This window comes from Poecilia formosa, unplaced genomic scaffold, assembly GCF_000485575.1.
Source record: "Poecilia formosa unplaced genomic scaffold, Poecilia_formosa-5.1.2 Scaffold53, whole genome shotgun sequence".
Classification (NCBI taxonomy): Eukaryota; Metazoa; Chordata; class Actinopteri; order Cyprinodontiformes; family Poeciliidae; genus Poecilia; species Poecilia formosa.
The window spans coordinates 1,941,731-1,960,836 of record NW_006799992.1 but is presented as its reverse complement, the minus strand read 5'-3'; the positions used below and the strand labels follow the sequence as shown (position 1 = coordinate 1,960,836).

The 19,106-nt window shown below is 37.7% G+C and overlaps 2 protein-coding genes across 4 annotated transcripts; one reads left to right on the top strand and one right to left on the bottom strand.

The window, feature by feature from the left end:
- Positions 1 to 2,151: 2,151 nt before the first annotated feature.
- On the bottom strand, positions 2,152 to 10,709 carry sh3bgrl2 (SH3 domain binding glutamate-rich protein like 2). 2 transcript variants are annotated; one of them, XM_007552953.2, is made up of 4 exons: positions 10,439 to 10,709; positions 6,243 to 6,428; positions 4,986 to 5,058; positions 2,152 to 4,253 (listed from the first exon to the last, which is right to left on the bottom strand). In XM_007552953.2, exons 1-4 carry the CDS (start codon positions 10,481 to 10,483, stop codon positions 4,162 to 4,164), a joined length of 396 nt encoding a protein of 131 aa, XP_007553015.1. In that variant the 5' UTR covers positions 10,484 to 10,709; the 3' UTR covers positions 2,152 to 4,161. The 2 variants fall into 2 exon arrangements, with proteins under 2 accessions (XP_007553015.1, XP_016527350.1); XM_016671864.1 differs by having other exon boundaries at positions 4,978 to 5,058; positions 10,439 to 10,706.
- A 1,260-nt stretch (positions 10,710 to 11,969) lies between these two features.
- Positions 11,970 to 18,285, top strand: lca5 (lebercilin LCA5). Of its 2 annotated transcripts, none has more exons than XM_007552952.2 (10): positions 11,970 to 12,313; positions 12,722 to 12,849; positions 14,398 to 14,798; positions 15,459 to 15,700; positions 15,802 to 16,107; positions 16,345 to 16,482; positions 16,596 to 16,692; positions 16,794 to 16,930; positions 17,038 to 17,215; positions 17,354 to 18,285. In XM_007552952.2, exons 2-10 carry the CDS (start codon positions 12,845 to 12,847, stop codon positions 18,265 to 18,267), a joined length of 2,418 nt encoding a protein of 805 aa, XP_007553014.1. In that variant the 5' UTR covers positions 11,970 to 12,313; positions 12,722 to 12,844; the 3' UTR covers positions 18,268 to 18,285. The 2 variants fall into 2 exon arrangements, with proteins under 2 accessions (XP_007553014.1, XP_016527356.1); XM_016671870.1 differs by having other exon boundaries at positions 11,970 to 12,317.
- The last annotated feature ends 821 nt before the right edge of the window (positions 18,286 to 19,106 follow it).

Here is a 19,106-nt window from a genome sequence, read left to right as displayed (position 1 = left end):
AAAAAACATTTCTAAGTTCTAAGACTGGTCATGTCCTGTGTTTGGCAAGCAGACTAATACAGTTTGAATGACCAAAAGATGTTTAAGATTAGATTGAACATCTAGTTAAAATTTCAGGCAGGCCATATATGGGGGCAGGGGTGTGTGGAGGGTGAAGGAAGGGGGCAATCTGTGCTCAGATGTATTGCAAAAGTGTATTTGTCTATTCAGCATTTTGGGTCAACTGACTTCGGCTATTTTTGCGCACCATAATTTCCTTTACTGAGAATCTGCACAACTTCTCCTTATTACTTGTTTTCATAGTGCACACTCTTATAGGTATTTCAAAAAGTGCACTTGTTTCTTCATGTCTAATTACTGATTTGCTTGTGAACAATAGACTAATTTAGCTACCATGCAAATGGTAGTAAATTAGTTTTGCAATTTATACGTAGTTTATTTGGCAGCAGTGAACGAGGAGGACATAATGACTGGCAAAAATGAGCAAGTGATATGCAATGATTTCTCTTCAAAATGAAAACTTCAAATGGGGCAGAAGTGTAGGCCTTAAAAATTAAGGACAAAAGTTCTGAAAAATGACTTATATTACTTTTTTTTTTCTTTTTTTTCGCATCAGCAACGCATCCACGAGGTAGCTGCACAATCGATGTGAGAGAAGAAGATGCGGAAGGTAGAGCTACATGAAGACAGATGACTCACCGTGGCAACCCTTAAGGAGAAAAGCCAAAAGAAAAAAAAAGATTTCTGCATAAGCTTATGTTGTGGAAGTACAACAAAACGTGGTATTTTGAGGACAAAGTGCCTCTACTGCAACCATTAACAATGCCAGCATGCCAAATAAATTCACGAGCAGTGTGTCGAGAAAACTGTGTGACAATAACGAGGTACAATCTCTTTTAAGTCAGAAAGGTCACAACTGAAAAACAGCAACATCTCTTGGGACTTTTAAATGTCTTTTAGAAGAAAGAGAGCGTGAAGAAGGAAAGTCATAGTGAGCCCCTTCATGCCTTTTTAACCAGTCGAAATAAAAAGTGTAATTTTAAGGTGAGAAATTTTGTTATGAGATACACTCATCTAGTTTTAAGGAAAAGAAAGATTCTGCAAAAGTAAGAGAACTGATTTTTGTGAAAAAAGAATTTGGCATTTCTTAATGAAAGGCTGTTCTTCTTACTAAATATTTACTAATATAAAGGGTTAAATTATTACTTATATTTTCAGTGTGAGATTATGCCAAGGAAATAAAAGACAGACTAAGAAATACTTGCTTTTTTTGTAAATGGTGAAAGGTCATATCTTAAACATTATGAGCCATTAAAGCTAATTTTTCACTGGTGCTCGACTAAACTAGAAATTCACACACACACACACGCACACACATACTGATTATTTAGATTACTAACAAATACACACGGGATTAAAAAACAACACAGAAAGACTCTAAACTGCCTGAACGACATCACAACAATATGAGACTTATTGAATCTATGTAGCCTTTTCTACATCTGGTTAGTTTTCTCTGTCGTTGACAAAAATACAGAAGAGTGACGCTTGGAAAGAAATACAGGCTAAGCACATATTGATGTTCTAGTAAATCATTACAAACTCTGAGATACAAATCAGGCTCTGGTGGGAAATTGCGTTACATCACGTCTCATGCAACGAGGCACTCTGCCTGACAAACAGAGTGATCGTGTTACAAACAGGATGACTGATGGTCAAGGAAGGTGAAAGGAAAGAATTTACAGCAAATGATTGAAACTGACTCAAGAGAAGATCAGAGACTGTAGCCTCTGTAATTCAAGATCGAGGAAGGATCCATCACGTTTTTGTGCCTTGTTTGTTTTCAGAACTTCAAATATTTCCATTCTGAGGTTTCAGCACACACGACTGGGATTATTAATTTGCAGCCATGTGAACAAGTAGCAACAGAAGCTGCTTTAAATTACTGAGAACCAGGGCCATTACTGAAACATATAGGTTTAGAATCTGTTGTGTGTTTTGTAGATTTTATTATATTCACTGTAGAACCTGGAAAAAAATGTCCAGTTATGTAAAACGGTTGTTTTTCACATTGTGTTTCATGCACTTATGTTTAGCCCATCATTCATTTAGGCAGAATCCCCTTACAGACATACAAAAGACAGAAACATGTTAGAAAAATTCATTTAGTGAACACTTTAATTGTAATTATGATGGTCCAAAACTATCTTGGAATCTGAAAGTTAAATAAGAATGTTTTATTTGCTCCATGGTTAACTCCATTAGGTTGACACAGAAAAGAGCAGCAAACAGGGGCCTTGGCTGTAGAGAAGTTGTGGCTTTATTGCCGTAATTTATCATCTTTTTTTTTCTTTTTCCCAGGATCAGCTTTTACTTCCGTTTTTGTTTTACTCTTCAGGGCCTTAAAGGAGCCACATACACATTTCTGACGAAGTAATACCACGGTGTAAATGACCACAAAACAAAACAAAACAAAAAAAAAAAAAAACTCAGTTTGATTTCCTGTATCGCATTACATTTTCATTGTAATGAAATAAAACACAAATAACTTGACAAATTAAAAGCAATTTTACTCCTTCCACTTCACTTTTATGTGGAACTTTTGTTCAGTCTCATAACATCATAAAACATTTTAAATTAGTGCTTTCTTTATCTGTCCATATGACACTTTTGTAAGGCAGTGTATGTGATGCTCTCTGTAAAACAGCCACACTTATGTTTGTCCATGATGTGCTGATCTCCCACTATTGATTCATTTTTTTTTTAAATTAATTATTAGTTTACTATATTTTACAGTTGTGCTCATCTCTGTTAGAGTAAAAGCTAATGTAAAAAAAAAATTAAATAAAATGCACTCGACAGCAAAGCAATTATTGTGAAATAATGTAATCTGCATTTATGCAAAAATAATCTTTACAGTAATGTGTGATTGAGTAGAACTCTTATGAGCTTATTACAAGCAGAAAAACAAGCCAAAATAATAATAAAAAAAAGACAGCAAAACAGGAAGAGTAGCACACTATAGTGTGTGGTACAGTGAACCTGTAGATCATCTGCTAACAAAAAAAAAATACAAGATCATCTCATGATGCAACAACAAAGGAGACATATCAGCAAAATTGGGAATATTTTTGCATGAAACTTTGCCTGTAATGTTACATTAGAGTTGAGAAAATAATAGATCTGTTCATCCATGATGATGATGAGATAATATCAAACAAAAAACCATTTTAACAGGGATTGGAGAGCAAACAGACTTAAGACGGAAAGACAAGAAAAGTTAAACTTGTACTTCATGACATATACAGCACAAAGATGGAAGTCTGTCCACAGTGGAGTGAATGTTTACTTTAACATTTGGCAGTGTAGAGAGAAGGGGAAACACAAGCTGTCAAAACAATTGGAGCACCTAATCCCAGGATTAAAATGATCCATACAGCCTTTGTTTGTCTTCGTCTGTAACAAAATGCAGCCTCAATAGAACCGAAGAGTCCAAGATTTAGACCCAGAGACAGCATGGGAAGGCCAAAATGTCCCAAGTTTAAATCATACCACTGGACCGACTGCATGCGTAGGAGACAAATAAACATGAAATATTAAAACAGCATTATTTAACTAGATAAAGGTAGGTACAAATTATTTAATCCTGACATTTAGTAAACCTTTTGAACTTGTAAGATTTGATTTGGTCCCAACATAGACACAGACAGGCACCCAGGCGAACTCCTGGTTTGTTTTAGGCTACATTAAGTCTTCCCTTCATCCAACCAGCCCTTCATTAGCAGCTGCTGACTGATGCAGAGGCTAACAGAAAGTATGCAACACAGACGCTCGCTCACTTAAACAAGGGTGTAAACAAAAACTGTCCTGCAGTGAAGCACCTAAACATTTACCCCCGTCCATTGCACTGACGTTTTTAAAAGGCCACTGATGGAAAATGCTGCTACGTGGTTCTGGAGTTAGCGGGGATATGTGCTACAAGCATCGTTTGCCGACGCGCCGTGTTAAGCAACAAAACCAAAACGCAAGTGGAACCCGGGCAAAGTTAGTCCTCCATGATTTCATCTCTGTCGCTGCAGGGTCAGCCCCTTTTCAGATCCGGTGAATGGGTCAGCGAGGCGGCATTCACTAGGGCTGAAGTTTGGCAAAACTCTGGAGTCGTCACGAGAACGGAGGTGATGCAATGCAGGAAGTTATGCACGTGTAAAGATGTCCTGATGACAAGACGGGAGCTTGATCTAGCACTCCAAATCCTGGGGGGGGCAAGGGAAATAAAAAGAAAAATCACATATACAAAATCCCAACATTATTTTCAGATAGCCATCATTTTGTTACCATTCAGGGCAGAAGCTGAAAATAATAAAACGTTAAGTGTGAGTATGAAGTATGAGTAAAAAAAGGGTTTGGGGAATGCTTGGATATAACATGTGATGCATGGATAAACATGAATTTTATGCTTGGGGAAGAAAAAGAACAAAAGAATCAGAACTATAATTTATCTATATTTATACTGGGCCAAAACAGTCGAGTTCAAATTACTCAAAGCTTCTCAAAATTTAGATTTAAAAAAAATAAAATTAAAATTAAAATTAAGAAAGTTGTGTTGTGTTGTTGTGCATCTAAACATCTTTGGAGAGCATACAACATAAATATGAATGTAGTAAAAAAAAAAAATATAGATGAAACATGAGACGAGTGCTGAATCTCATGATTTGTTGAAATTTGTACTACTGCTTCTTCCTTTTCCCTCCTCCCCTGCTCACAAGAGAATAAAAAGCTGATGCCTATGAAATGCCAACTGGTGATTCACCAGTTTAACCAGAAACTAAATTGTGGGGAGGGGAGTATGAGCTGCTGATCAAGCAATGTTGTGAAAGAGAGCATTTTCTGCGTAACTGAAGAAGTAGATTTCTCAGTGCACTGAGTGATTTACAGTACAGAGACAATGCATTTGATTATATATGAACATAAACTCACTGTTTTACTGAGTGGGGAACTGAGTCCAAGGAATGCAAACACAGTGTTGTTCTCCTTTGACTGGAAGAAATCTTCGTAGTCCTGAGATGGAAGGACAAAATGTTGATATTTAGTGAAATGCTGATTTTTTTCTCTGTTCTTTTGGTTCTCCGTAAGGACGACTTCCTCACGCATTTATTAAAAAATATAATTTACCCAGAAGGCACCGCAGAGTGACGTTGGATTACCTTAGCAAGCGAGAGTGATGGCAGGCAGAGCTGATAATCCGCCCCCATCCATGAAACTGGATTATGAGGGGATTACAGAGTTGCGTGCGATCTTAGATGAGAACATATCCGACTGCTCCATCTCATTCACCAACATAGGTACCCTTAAAGGGCAAACATCGCTACATTTTGAAAAAAAAAATTAAAATAAAAATCTGCCTGATCTGGCAATGTAAAAACAGATTGGTCCTACAAGGCCACAGTCTGCCTGTTGCTGCAGACAGGAAACATGTTGAGGAAAGACACTTTAATGAGAGCAGAGCTGAATACGTGTGTGGCCTATTATTGGCAACACACAGGGGGACAGTTTCACCATTTGAATCAGTTTGTCTAAAGTATGTAAGCCGAATGGACTCTTGATTTGAACGGAAGAAACACGAGGGACAAGGAGACAGCGCAGTTCAAGCCTCGGTTTTGATAGGATCTTGAACTTTGCACTCAATCAAAAGCTTCTACAAGAGGCATTTACTCATGTTATTTTCATCAAATATGAGAAAAAAATTTTATTGATCTGAAACATCAAAGGGTGATGGAAAAAACAAAATAAAAAACAAAGAAATCTGTATCTAAATCCTTGTATCCTAATTTTAACAGCGGATATAAATGCAACGATCATAAATAACAAGCCCAGACAAGATTAGAAAGACAAACATTTGATATATGCCTTTTAAGCTTTCACTGAATTGCACCAATGCTCACTTGTGTCGTAGCTGTTTTTTTATATATACAGAAATGCAGCATTTAAACACAAATCAGTCCATAAAAAGTAGAGAAACAAATATTTTATCTTTTAATTATGTTTTGTGTTAAAATTCACTAAGCAAAAGAGTATAACAAAGTTTGCCATGTTCAGGAGTAACACAACATGTGGAGTTGCTGGCTAAACAGAAAGAAAAAAAAAGATTTATGGTTAAACGTCACCTCACAAAAACTTGGAAGTTTGAAGATCTGCTGATACGGTGGTGATTACTAAGATGTAGAAACTGATATCTATCTTACACCACAGTAGCGATCCTCATTGAAGATCTGCGGAGGCAGTGGGTTGCCTTTCTCTGGTTTCTTTTCCTTGGGGATGTTGCGGTACATCCAGAGCCTCTGCTCCTCCAGCATGGTAATGTCGACTTCCTGGAAGTTAATCCGATTTGCCTCCAGGAAACCCACAAGTGCCTGCTGATGTTTCTTTACCTAGACGGGTCAAAAGAGGGAAGCAAAGATGATTCGCTTTTAAAAGCATCGGAGTTACAGACGCAGTTCTTCATAAAAACCAGTACCGGAGCCACTACAAGAAACACAATACACTATTTTATAACCTCGTAAACGACACAAAAGAATGAAAGAAATTACAATTCTGCCTCTCAGCCCACCGAAAAGATTACTTCATTGCTCACACAAACACATGAGTTCATATTGACACTTGAAACGCATTAACATCATAAGGACTCAGTTTGCAGAGTGAGCATTAAGAACTATTATTAATTTATGGAGAGGTGTAGGTTTGGAATCTCAGATCTGAAATCCTTTAAGCTTGGCATGAATCTCTTCTTTCTCCACACAGCAATTAGCTAATGCCATGCAGTTTAGGATTTGATTTTTGCCAATATATCTGTTTCAGCCATAACTGGATTGTACAGAATGATGGGTCTGATTGACAAGCCTCGGCGAAAGAACCATTTTATTACAAGCCCCCCTGAAACAACAGAAACATACGCAACAGAGTAATGGAGGAGACAGCTGGGATCTGGAGTGGATACAGCTGTTCCCTGTGGGGCTGACCTCTGGGAGACTGTGCTCCTCTCAGGATGCATGACAGCATTTGTTAACTTTGTGGGAAAGAAACATCCAAAGATATATTTAGAGGAAAAGAAACCTCCCACACTTGAAGCATCCGTCACACACAGTATAGGCTCACAGGGCAATCACTGCAAACCTGTTTCTTCCTGGAATTATCTTTTTTTTCTCTCTCCTCACTTTGAATGTGATTCTTTTAGTCATTTCCAGTTACCTCATCAAGCTTTTATTATACATTTTTAGTTTCTTTTTTTTTTCTCTTCTATTTTACTTCAATTCTGTTGAGAGTTTGCCTGTGTAAGTGATTCATGGTATTCCAGATGGGATTTGGAGCTCTTGTTTTTGTAAACCAAAGACAATTTTCCATATTTCTACATATTAACATAGAGTGGGTTCAGTTAGCTCATTTACAGACCTGAATTAGACGGTCCAAGATAAAACCCTGAAAACGCCTGAGTTGTGTCCATTAAAGAAACTGAACTGCATTCCTTTAAAAATAAAATAAAATAAAATAAAATCTCGATACTGAAATGTTCATTTGAAGATTAAATGACAAATCGGTACATTTGTGTGGCAGCGTGCGTCATTCTATATGTGGGAATTTACATGTTATTTTAGGAGTGGTAAGAATCACAAAGGGGCTTTTGTTCTTGCTTAAGGACAATAAGGGATTGTTCTGTGTGGTCAGTTATAGACACGACCAGACGAGACTGCAAATAATCCGTTATCTCCGTAAGGTTCTCTTTGTCTGGTAGAAAAAATAAAAAAAATAAAAATAAAACAAACAAAAAAAAACAGTTTTATCTGGACCACTAGAGTCCATCTGGCGAAAGGTTAGAGCTTCATGCAGAACCAGTGTTAGAAGATCACAGTGTTAAATTGATAAGGTGAAATGTAGGGTGGCTCTAAATATTGAATGAATAAAGTGCTCCTGATTAGTGTCATTAATAGTATCAGTGGATGAATTAAGTTTTTTTTTTGTTTGGGCTTATCGAATATATTGTAAAATGTACAGACACAAAAGTATACAAACACAAAAATGATCACATCTTGGTGTAAAAATTCTTAAGAGATTTTTTTTTTAATCGATTAGCTAAGTGATTAAAGAAAAATTATATTTTATTCACTGACCGGTAAAAGAAAACTACCAATTAAAAACAGTCTCATGCCAAAGGATTCATGCCTCTTGAATTTGTTCAGATTTTCTAACCTAAAACAAACAAACAAAAAAATCCATGTATTTTATTTGGATTGAAGGCATACATTAAAATTGTAGAACAAGCGACTCAAGCTTGCTTTGCAAATCTAGAGACTACATTTCTACCTATCCTTCTCGAGCTTAGTGGATTGAGAGAGTCTCTGTAAATGACAATTTTAAAATATTGCCAAATATTCTCAGTTAGGCAACAGATATTCATAATGATTGGATCAAAGTAATTTCATAGATGTATGATTAGATGTATGTTTAGAAGTTCGATATTGGCCTTGTCTGACTGAAACTTCTTCCACGTGTTTGCTCTGTCCCCCTACATGGCTTGTGACAACATGAAAACAGGACACTGAGAACACATCTCTATTTCTTAAACCAGAATTTTTTTTTTTTGCATGTCCACAGAACCTTCATTCATATCAATAAAATACATTTTTGATTGGACTCAACAGATCTTTGTAGTGAAGAGAAGAGGATAACCTAATTTGCATATGATCTATTCTCTGCTGTTCATTTCCACCCCATTAATCTGATTGTGTTAAACTGATTATGCTACTCTGGGGTCAAACTTAGACCCTTTTATAACCTATTTTCTCTGTGCTTGCCTGTTTTTTTTTCTTTTTGCACTTTTGTATTTGAGTGTTTTCCAGATTTCCTGACTTTCTATTACTGCCCTTCAAGAACAGTCTTTACAGTCTTCACTTTACACCAACTGACTGACCCGTCCTCAGTGTTTCTTCTTTATTCAGCAAATTAAATCAAAAGCATTCAGAATAAATAACACTCACATGAGCTCTGCCTTGCACTAGCTGACCCAAATGGTGGAGTTACTTGAGCGTACGTGAAAATGTGCAAGACCAAAAAAAACAAAAAAAACCCAGAGACTCTGTGCTTTGAATGTATGTGTGATGAGATTAAAAATAACTCTTTTGTAAACATCCAGATTGTAGAGGCCCATTTTGAGGAGCAGAGCATGATAAAATAAATATATTACTCATCTGTACCATTACCTAACTCTTTGAGCATTCATGCAGGAGAGCTGTTTGATGATTTTTTTTTTCTACTAACACTCATATCAGCTCTGCCCTATTTTAAAATGATGTGTTGGTGGTTGTTTGCCAAGTGGCTACAACACAAGAGCTACATTTGGTGCTCTGTTTGTGTAGCCATTGCAAAATCATTATGGTTTAGAAAATTTAAGGCACCCCATGCCACTGAAATGAGTCAAACTGTGTTTTCTTTAATATTTTCCCCAAGTCCAAAGCCCAAATGTATAATTATTAATTTTTCAACAAGATTTTAGAAAGTACTGCTGGCTTGTGGTATTACTTATAAAATGCATTAGTGCACCTTTCAAATAAGATAATATAAGACAGTTAAAGTGGTTAAATTCCATCCTAGATGGAGCAGCAGACACTGCTGGTGTCTAATAGAATTACATGGGGAAATAAACGGGTTGAAAAGAACATTTCGTAGAGGTTCAGCAGTAAAAGGCCTTTATCGATCAAAAGGTGGAGAACCAGACAGAAATATGGTTACTGCTGAAGATAAAAAGATGGATGGGAAATAAGGGAGATATCTCTTAGAATTTCACTGTCTTGATCATGCTTAAAACAACAACAACAAAGCAACACACCTTAATTCTCATTCTCTCTTTTAAATCTGTTTGCATCTCTTTCGAAGTTCAGTGTCTTTACCTTTTTGCTCCAAGTTCTTCAGATCAATTTTTTTTTTTTATCAGAATGTATCCTGATTAAGAACAACAATCAGCTTCCAAATGTATGATATAATTTATTAAGGGCAAAAAAGTGTGAAAACATGACCATATGGGAATATATTCTTTTGACGTCACACTTTAAATAAACCATAGTAATGTTTTCCTTTTGTACTTCCTGATTTGGTCATGTAATTTTGTGCTAGTGTACAGACTTGTTTTAACTTTGAGTCAAAGTTGTGTTTTATTATTATTATTAGTATTAGTATTACTATTAAGATTTTTTTTATATTATTGTATAAGAGATCATCTCACCTGTTAGAATAACGCTGTCTACTTTCACTACTTGGCCACCAACAGGCGCTCATTATCAGTTACATAATTCGTCATATATAGGCAGCAACGAAACGTTTTAAGATTTGCAAAACCCTGTTTCTTGAATCACCTGTCACCAAGTTTCATCACACATTTGCAAACACTCACCGCGATGGAGCCACTTGAGGAAGCGACGTAAACCTTGATGACCATAATCCCAAATTATCGCCAGCAGTCGACTAATGGTTTGTTGTTACCGAACAACGTTTTTCCTGTAGTGTATCAAATTTTATTCCCCTCATAAAATGAGAAAAACTTGAAAACAGACGAGACGCAGTGTGCTTCAGCAGAGAAAAAACACGCTGCACCGATATTTAAACTGAGCCATGATAATAAAGCAGCCAGTGACGCTCTTTGAATACATGCAACATAGATCAAGCTGAACTTTACACTTCCGTCCTATCTTTCAAAACAAAATTCCGGACTTAAAGGGACACGTGAATTTTATAAGATGATATGTTTTATTTTTGTAATTCGGCACCCTTCATATAGTTACTGGAATGCTTATGTGAACTGATACAATGCAGTTCCTCAAAAATATCACATTTTTGAGAAGCTTAAATTTATTCTGAAAGCAAGCCAATGATTCCGGTTTGTTTTTGAGTATGTTAAGCAACTTAACCTAGTTTTTCAGGTAAGGCAGAGGGGAAAGTTGTGTTCTCTAGGAGGGTTTCTACCCTGTTTGAAATGTAATGCACTGCTTAATCTGTTTACATCCATTGTAACATAAAACGTAACAAAAAATAAAAAATAAAAAACAACCAAAAGTGGTTAGTTGATCTATTAAAAAACACACACACACACACACACACCCCCACACACAAAATATTTAACAGGAGTAAGCAACACACAGTTGATCAAAACTTGATGATCAAAAATTACATTTGATTTAATTTTGTTTTTATTTAAAAAAAAAATAATACAAAACTAAAATCAAAAGCACAATGAAGAGAGGTACAAAACCGACCAATTTTTCCTCATAGACCCCTTACACTTCAACATCTGATAGCAAATAACTCAAGTGTAGCTACTGTTTCCCACATTATACTCAAAGTGCAACACAATCTGATAATTTGTTCTTTAAATACTGAATTTATTAAAAATATCGAATGTCTGGTCACTCTATTTGCTCATGTAAATCAATATATGCTTTATGGTGAAAAACAAATATTTGAAGCTACAGAAGAGACAGCGCTTCCTACGGTCACAGTATGAAAAATATTAAAAATAGGCCAATTCTTAGTTTTTCTTTACCAGATGTTTTGTGTATTAATTTCAAACAAAAAAAGTCACATTTCCTTTGGTCAGGTTTGTTTTTCATACTTGTTTCTGATGAGAAACCAGAAACTAGACTCTTGTGTAGGGCATAAATCCTAGCCTGCATAAATCTCTTTATTCAGGTCCCTAGCCTGGGGACCTGCATGAAGTCTACATTCTCCCTGTGCACGTACGAGTTCTCTCCGTGTAGTCCAGCGCTTCCACCCACAGTCTAAAATCTACTCCACTAACAACATTTAAAATGGAAAAAAAAGAAGAAGATGGTTTTAAAGCGTTATTCCGTGGTTTGATATTTACATCAACTAAAACTTGAGAGCCACTATGGGTGGAAGAACAACAGCGCCTCTCTGGTGACTAAAGGTGTTGCAACAATTGCCGCGGTTGCCATGGCACAGCGTCAGCGGTTGCACTGAATCATGGGGCTTGAAAGATAAAGGTTACGGTTTGTGGTCTGTGCTATCGCTGTGTTTACGGGGATGATTAAAGGGAAATATATTTAAACGACCAGTCAATACAGTGTAGTTTCTGAGAGAGCGGAGAGAACATTTTCAGTTTTAATTACGGATAAGTCGGCTAACGCTCGAAACTAGTTTGCTACTCCTAGCTAACATTAGCGGTTTGAATCTACGATGAATCTGGTCCCCGCTATGAAGTTTAATCGGAGCGAAACAGTAGTGAAATAGCTGAATAAAACGAGCAAACAAGGTAGGTGGGTACTACTAGCATCCCAGCAGTAAACGCAGCCTTCAGTTTTCACCTACTTGTTGAATATAGGTGTATTTGTTTTAGCGCCACTACAAGGAGCAGCTCTGCTCCAACAAGGACTATAAGCTCTCTAAAGTGGTTTACTAATCTTCTGTTGCCAATAATGCGTTATTTTTACTTTGTGTCTTTATATAAATGTGTTTTATTTGATTTATTGTACCTTTCCTGTAAGAGGGCCTTTTCATTTATAGGGAAAATTTGTTTAGTTACTGTTACTTGGCATGGATTCTGTCAACAGTCCACCTGCCAATCACTCAAACGGCAATAATCCGATAATTTGGTGTCACAAAGAACTGTACTTAATTGCTGTTGTGTGTAAGATGATGCCTTTTAATTTTGTTTTGACAGAGCTCAGTTGGACCAATTTTTAAATACAAAAAGGGAATAAGAAGACAGGTCAGTATAATGGTTGTTAAAAAAAACAAAGGAAAAAAGAGGCTAAAAACAGCAGAAATAACCTGGATGTGACACATGGGGTGAGTGTAAAATTTCATTGTTATTTAAGAATTTTGACTCTAGAATGATTTCACATCTATTATATTGCATACAGTATGAACATGTTTTATCATCAGAAAATCTGCTGGATAAAATGGCCTGTGGTTCATGTTGTAAACAAATGATCTCTTCTATTTATGTTTGTATGTTGCCATAGATACGTCTCTGTGCTTCTAAAGAACTAGAGGAGTGCATGACCTTTACATTTAATTAACTCTGATTAGTTTGCCTAGGCACACAGTATTAAGTGGTACATGTCAAGCAATTATAAATGCTGAAAGTCAATTATCTTCACAATATCAATTTCGATTAATTTTTCTAAGGGCCTCACAATATTCAGAAAAAAATTCAACAGAATATTTTACTGTTAAAATGTAACAACTTCAGGTGTAAATAGCCCACATTTTCTCACTTCTCTTTCTTTCCCATCATCCCCTTGGAATTCAGCGTCTCTGTCATTGAAATCTCTATGAATTATGAACTTTAATAAAGGCAATTTTACTTGCAAAAGATATTGACACTTGAAGTGTAAAAGCACATACTTGAAATTTAAAAGTATGACAAATATTGCATCTAGTAGCGCTTTGGAGTTGTGCTGGATAAAATGGCCTGTGGTTCATTAACCTAAATGAACCTCAATGAAAACAATGTTTACATTCAGCAAGTTGTTTTGGTGTTGTTCCTTTTTTATGGCCTTGTTAGCAGAATTTTAAAATACACAATTTGTACAGGTACACTTTATTCCACTAGAGTTATATATTTTAAGATTTATTTTCCTATTTATTTATTCATTACTGCATAAGTTTTTCCCCTCTGTTTTTGTTTCTGCTTTAGAGCCTTTTACCCAATATTCATATTATTTTTATTTTATTTTTGTATCTGTACCTTTTTACTTTGTGGTCACTTTGCTGTTGTTACACAGTATTTTCCCTCTGATGGATAAATAAAGTATTATTCTATTATATTATATTTTATTCATTAGTTTTGAATAAAATAATAGTTGATGCTGGTCTCACCATTATAAAAAAAATAGAGGGAAAATAGAAAATGGTCTGACTTGCATAACTATGTAAGATATGAGAAAAATAATGTGGCTTACTGGGCTAAAATATATCTTTTATTATGTCTGACCTTGTTTTGTCTAAATTACTGCATTTAAGTAATCCCAGAAATTAATATTTACCTCTTAATTATCTCGCTGATGGAGATGGGGGTAGTATAGTATTATTTTCTCCAAACACAGTGATGTTTATCCTTAAGCTTAATACAGTCTCATGGAAACTTTAATCTCATGTGTATTGTTGCTTAGTGACCAAGACACATAATACTGAAAACACTAGTGAAACCTGTTGGCTTGGCTGTGCTTATTATGAACCTCAGCTAAATGTAAGAGTGCGTAATGTAGTATTGCAATACAAGTGTTAAGGTCAGTTTTCCACTGTTATTTTTAACAAAGACTCTGCATCCTTTGTTATTGCTATAGTTAAAGTATTCCTAACAAAACTTTGTTGTATTTTTTCTCACTTAAGATTCAGCACACATTATCAGACAGACAGCATGGAAGAATCAGAAAAAGCCCCTGAAGCGATTGAGGACAACCGGATTCTAAGTCGCCAGTCCCGTCGAAGCACAAAGAAAGAGTCTCGAGCATCATCGGGGCGGAGGCACAGAATGGGAAAAAGTCACAGAGAAGACACGAGTGTCGACAGCAGATCGAAAGCAACAACCTGCCGATCCGATCCAGATCGAGACCGGATTTCAGATGGAGAGGGACGGAGAAGTGACGGGTCACTATATTCTGAGGACTACGAGAACGCTACACAGTCGGAACGCTCACTTTCACCTTTCTCCCAGACACTCACTCCATCTCCGGTGCCACAGAGAGGGCTGCAGGCAAAGCAGATTTCTAGAAGTCCACCCCACAAGCTACGTACGTACATTGTTGCTTTTTCAGTTTTGTATCTGTGTTAGTTGTTAGATACAGTACTTTGTAAAACTACTCGAACACCATCATCTTTTAATGAAATTACATTACACGTGGGTGAACTCTATTTACTAATTTAAGTGGCATTTAAGTGCAGATTGGTTGCACTCAATTTTATGTAGAGGTTTTCAGAATAGAGGAGGCTGAATAAAAACACACACCAAATGTTTCAGAGTTTTGATTTTAAAAAAGATGTAAGTCTTTTTTTTTTTGGTCCATTTTACAATAATGCACCACTTTGTGTTGGCCTATCACATAGAATCTATACAGGATTTGTTGAAGTCTGTGATTATAACGTGACAAAAAAAAAATGTAGAGTATGAAGACTTTTGCGAGACTCTTAAGTAAATAGCACATACCAATTTATGCGTTTTTGTCCAGATGATGGCAGTATAACCCCAATTTTAACATCTCAGTCTTCATCTAGATAAGTTGTTTTAATTGTAAATGAATTATTTTATTCACCATAATGCTGTTATTCAAGCTCCATTTGGACTTTTTTTTAAAATCTAAGTTCAAAGACGTTGCACTGATGAACAGCGGTAATCTTCAACCAATCAGCATTGCCTTTACGTTGACAACCATCTGTTTGTTTTTTTTCGGCAGGTGGCGTTGGGCGCTGGAATGCATCGCGGCCACAGCGACCTGCAGGCCTTCCCATCACACAGCACAACCGCAAGGGAAATCGGTCTCAAAGCAAAGAGTCCACGCTGCCTAAAGACCTGGATCTGGTGACCAAGCGGATGCTTTCAGCCCGCCTACTGAAGATCAATGAATTGCGCAACTCCCTTGCTGAACTAAAGCAGCAGAATGATGAACTGAAGAAGGAAAATAGAACTCTCAGACAGGTAGGCTTGCTTTCTGTTAAAGTTGGCAGGTGTTTTTCTTAACTAAACCGTTTTGCTGTGAAATAAGAAATCATTTTTAAATCGTCCTTTTCTAACGTCAGCTTCAGGTGCGTCAGGAAAAAGCCCTGCAGCGCTACGACGACACGGAAAGTGAGATTTCCCAGCTCCTGGCGCGCCACTCCAACGAGATCCACGTGCTGCGAGAGCGACTGCGGCGCACGCAAGAGCGGGAACGGACAGCCGAGCGGCGGTTGAAGGAGAGCGAGGAGCAGTTGCATCGGAGCCAAGCCGCTGTCGTGCGATTAAAGAAGCTGGTGGACCAGCAAGAATTGGGGACCAGAGACGAGCTAAGCCGTAGCTTTGAAGAAGAGAAAACTCGGGCCCAAGAGGCACAACGTAAAGTCAAGGTAAATTCATCCATGGTTATTTATTTATTTTTTTTGTTAGATTTCTATTGCTGTCGAAGTAGTACCATATTTAAAGTGCGCTGCAAATTGCACGTGATTTATTAATACATTCATGCCACTGTAGTTATTTTCTGTTCAAAGTTTCATTGTGATGCCACGTTGGTTCCTTTGTTTTCCTTTGGCGAGGTTGGTGTGTACAGTTTTTGTGTGTGTGTGTGTGTGTGTGTGCATTTCAAGGACTTGGAGCGTAGCATTGAGCTGAGCAACAACAGTTTTCAGAGGCAGCTTGCTGCAGAGAAGAAGAAGACTATTCATTCTCAGGAGGAGGTGAAGAGTCTGCAGGAGGAGCTGGACCGACTGACCAATAAGCTCAAGGTACAGCATACCAGTATGCTTTATTCAGGTTCTTAAGCAGCCCTGAAAACTTTGTGCAAAGCTTTGTTGCATCTTGTACACTGTGAGATTTTTTTATTTTTTTCTTTGATCAGGAAAAGGAAAGAGAGCTAGATGCTAAAAATATTTACTCCAACCGTTTGGCAAAACCAGCATTACGGAAAGATGGCGAAAGTAGTGCAAAGCGGAAACGTAAGTCACTGTTGCGCAAAAAGACAGACAGAGGTGCTTTATGAGGGATTTCCCTTTAAATAACACCGTCATTACATGATATCTGTTTTTATCTTGTTTAGTCACAGTGCTTTACAGCACCAAGGCTGTACAAACTGAAGACAGAACGTCGAGTCAGGATTTCCCCTCTCCACCCCCAGCCATCAATGACACCAACGAGTACGGCGGACAGTCGGCTGGCGAATACCTGTCTTTGAAGGTAGGTGCCTTGTTCATCCCTTACTTTTCTGTCAGGGTTACTGTTTGAGTGCAGTTATTTGGTTAAATTCACGTCTTCCATTCTGTCTCTGACATTATGACGTCCAGGGTTTTGACAGGGTGGACAAACCAGCAGAGTCGGAGAAGGTTTCTCAAAAAAGCGATGAACACAAGACGAGAGGGAGGCACGAGGAGGAACTGGTGAGAGAACAGGAGACGCAGCAGAGAGAGGGACTCGACCAGGAGCTGAATGTCTTCAAAGAGAAGCTGAGCAGATTGAAAAATGGTAAAGGGAAACTAAACGAGAACAGGGACAGTCCACGCACGTCGCTTTTATCTTTGCATAAAAGCAACGTGCGTGGATAATCTATGTGAAATACCCAGTCAATGGCTTTAATCTTAACCTGACACATTATATCTGCAGACATAAAGAAAGAACAGGAGGGTGAGGATAGCAAGAAGTCAAATTCCCTGTTCAGCCAGAAAGAAGACGACAACTACTGGAAGCGTGGCCACGTCCAGGACGAGGTGGCGCGATGGAACAAGGAATCTACGTCCAGCCAGCAGGCAACAGAGGAAGCACGTCGAAAGAAAGAGCAGCTGTTGGCTAAGATGCGAGAAATAGATCGTCAAAACCAGGCAGCCCAGGACTCTGTGTTCGATGAGTCACCTCTTTCTGAATCCAGAAAAATTAATAACAACATCGCTTCTCCGCATCCACCTGAAGAGAGAAACCGTAACTTTTCGGTTTTCAACCACACTGAGTCAGAGGAGACAGGATCGATGCTGGCTGGAGATCGAGAAGACGGAAGGAGGAGGCAAAGTGCGGAGCATGGCGGTTTTACAGCGGGGAGGAGAGCATTGCGGCCCCATACCTCCAGTGATGACTTGGCATTTGGAAGGTACGCACCTTCGTTCGGACATTCAGCGTCCCGGGTTTCCCCTGGCTTCCCTCCAGCTCCCCCTAGCGACGACAAAAACTCTGCATTAGAAGCCATAGGACTTTTTAATGTTGGAATGACGGTAACAGAGAAGGAAACAGAAACAAAAGCAGAGAAAGACAAGAAATCAAGCCTCATGGAGCAGCTGTTTGGTGCCCAGACCATTCCTGCTGGTGACAGTTTCAGTGCTTCCAGTAAAATGAAGGCACTTAATAGCCCTCCAACAACCAACGGGGTACGTTCAAGACGGGACGGTTTACATCGCTTCAGCTCGGGTTCCTCCACACCTCCACCGTCTTCCGGCGTCATCGACAAGGCTCTAAACGTTGCCGACAGTAAACCTGCCATCCGTGCCATCCCCTCCTTCGATGACGACATAGAGGAACTCACTTTATAAATAAATATTTCAATGGTAGCCAGTGCATGCATTCTTTAACCAGTTTATAACTCAGGTTGAAATAATAATGATGGAGAGTCGTGTTTTTTTCTCGTTAAATGGTGCGCAAAACATTTTTCGTGCAGAACCAGTTCAGATACAACATGTCAAATACATTGAGTCTGTATTGACTGACTACAGTGTCAATGTCGGCAGTCAATAATGAAATATAACAGATAAACTTTGGGGTTACATGTGGGATTTCATTTTATTCTGTGCATTAACTGACATTATGAGTTTTTAGTACACTTTTTCATCTTGGCAACCTGATATTTAGATCAGTTTGTTTGGTCGAGGTGGGCCAGCCTTCGCTCAGTCCCACTAGCAGGTCTGAATGAGTTCTCCTAAACAAAATTATTTAATTTTATCATTATTATAATTACTAATATACATCTGTTGTATAGATGAATTTCTAGTCTTTTGAGAGGTTAAAGTATAAGATTATATATTTGAACTAGTTAAGACAATCAGTANTTAGATGTATGTTTAGAAGTTCGATATTGGCCTTGTCTGACTGAAACTTCTTCCACGTGTTTGCTCTGTCCCCCTACATGGCTTGTGACAACATGAAAACAGGACACTGAGAACACATCTCTATTTCTTAAACCAGAATTTTTTTTTTTTGCATGTCCACAGAACCTTCATTCATATCAATAAAAAAACATTTTTGATTGGACTCAACAGATCTTTGTAGTGAAGAGAAGAGGATAACCTAATTTGCATATGATCTATTCTCTGCTGTTCATTTCCACCCCATTAATCTGATTGTGTTAAACTGATTATGCTACTCTGGGGTCAAA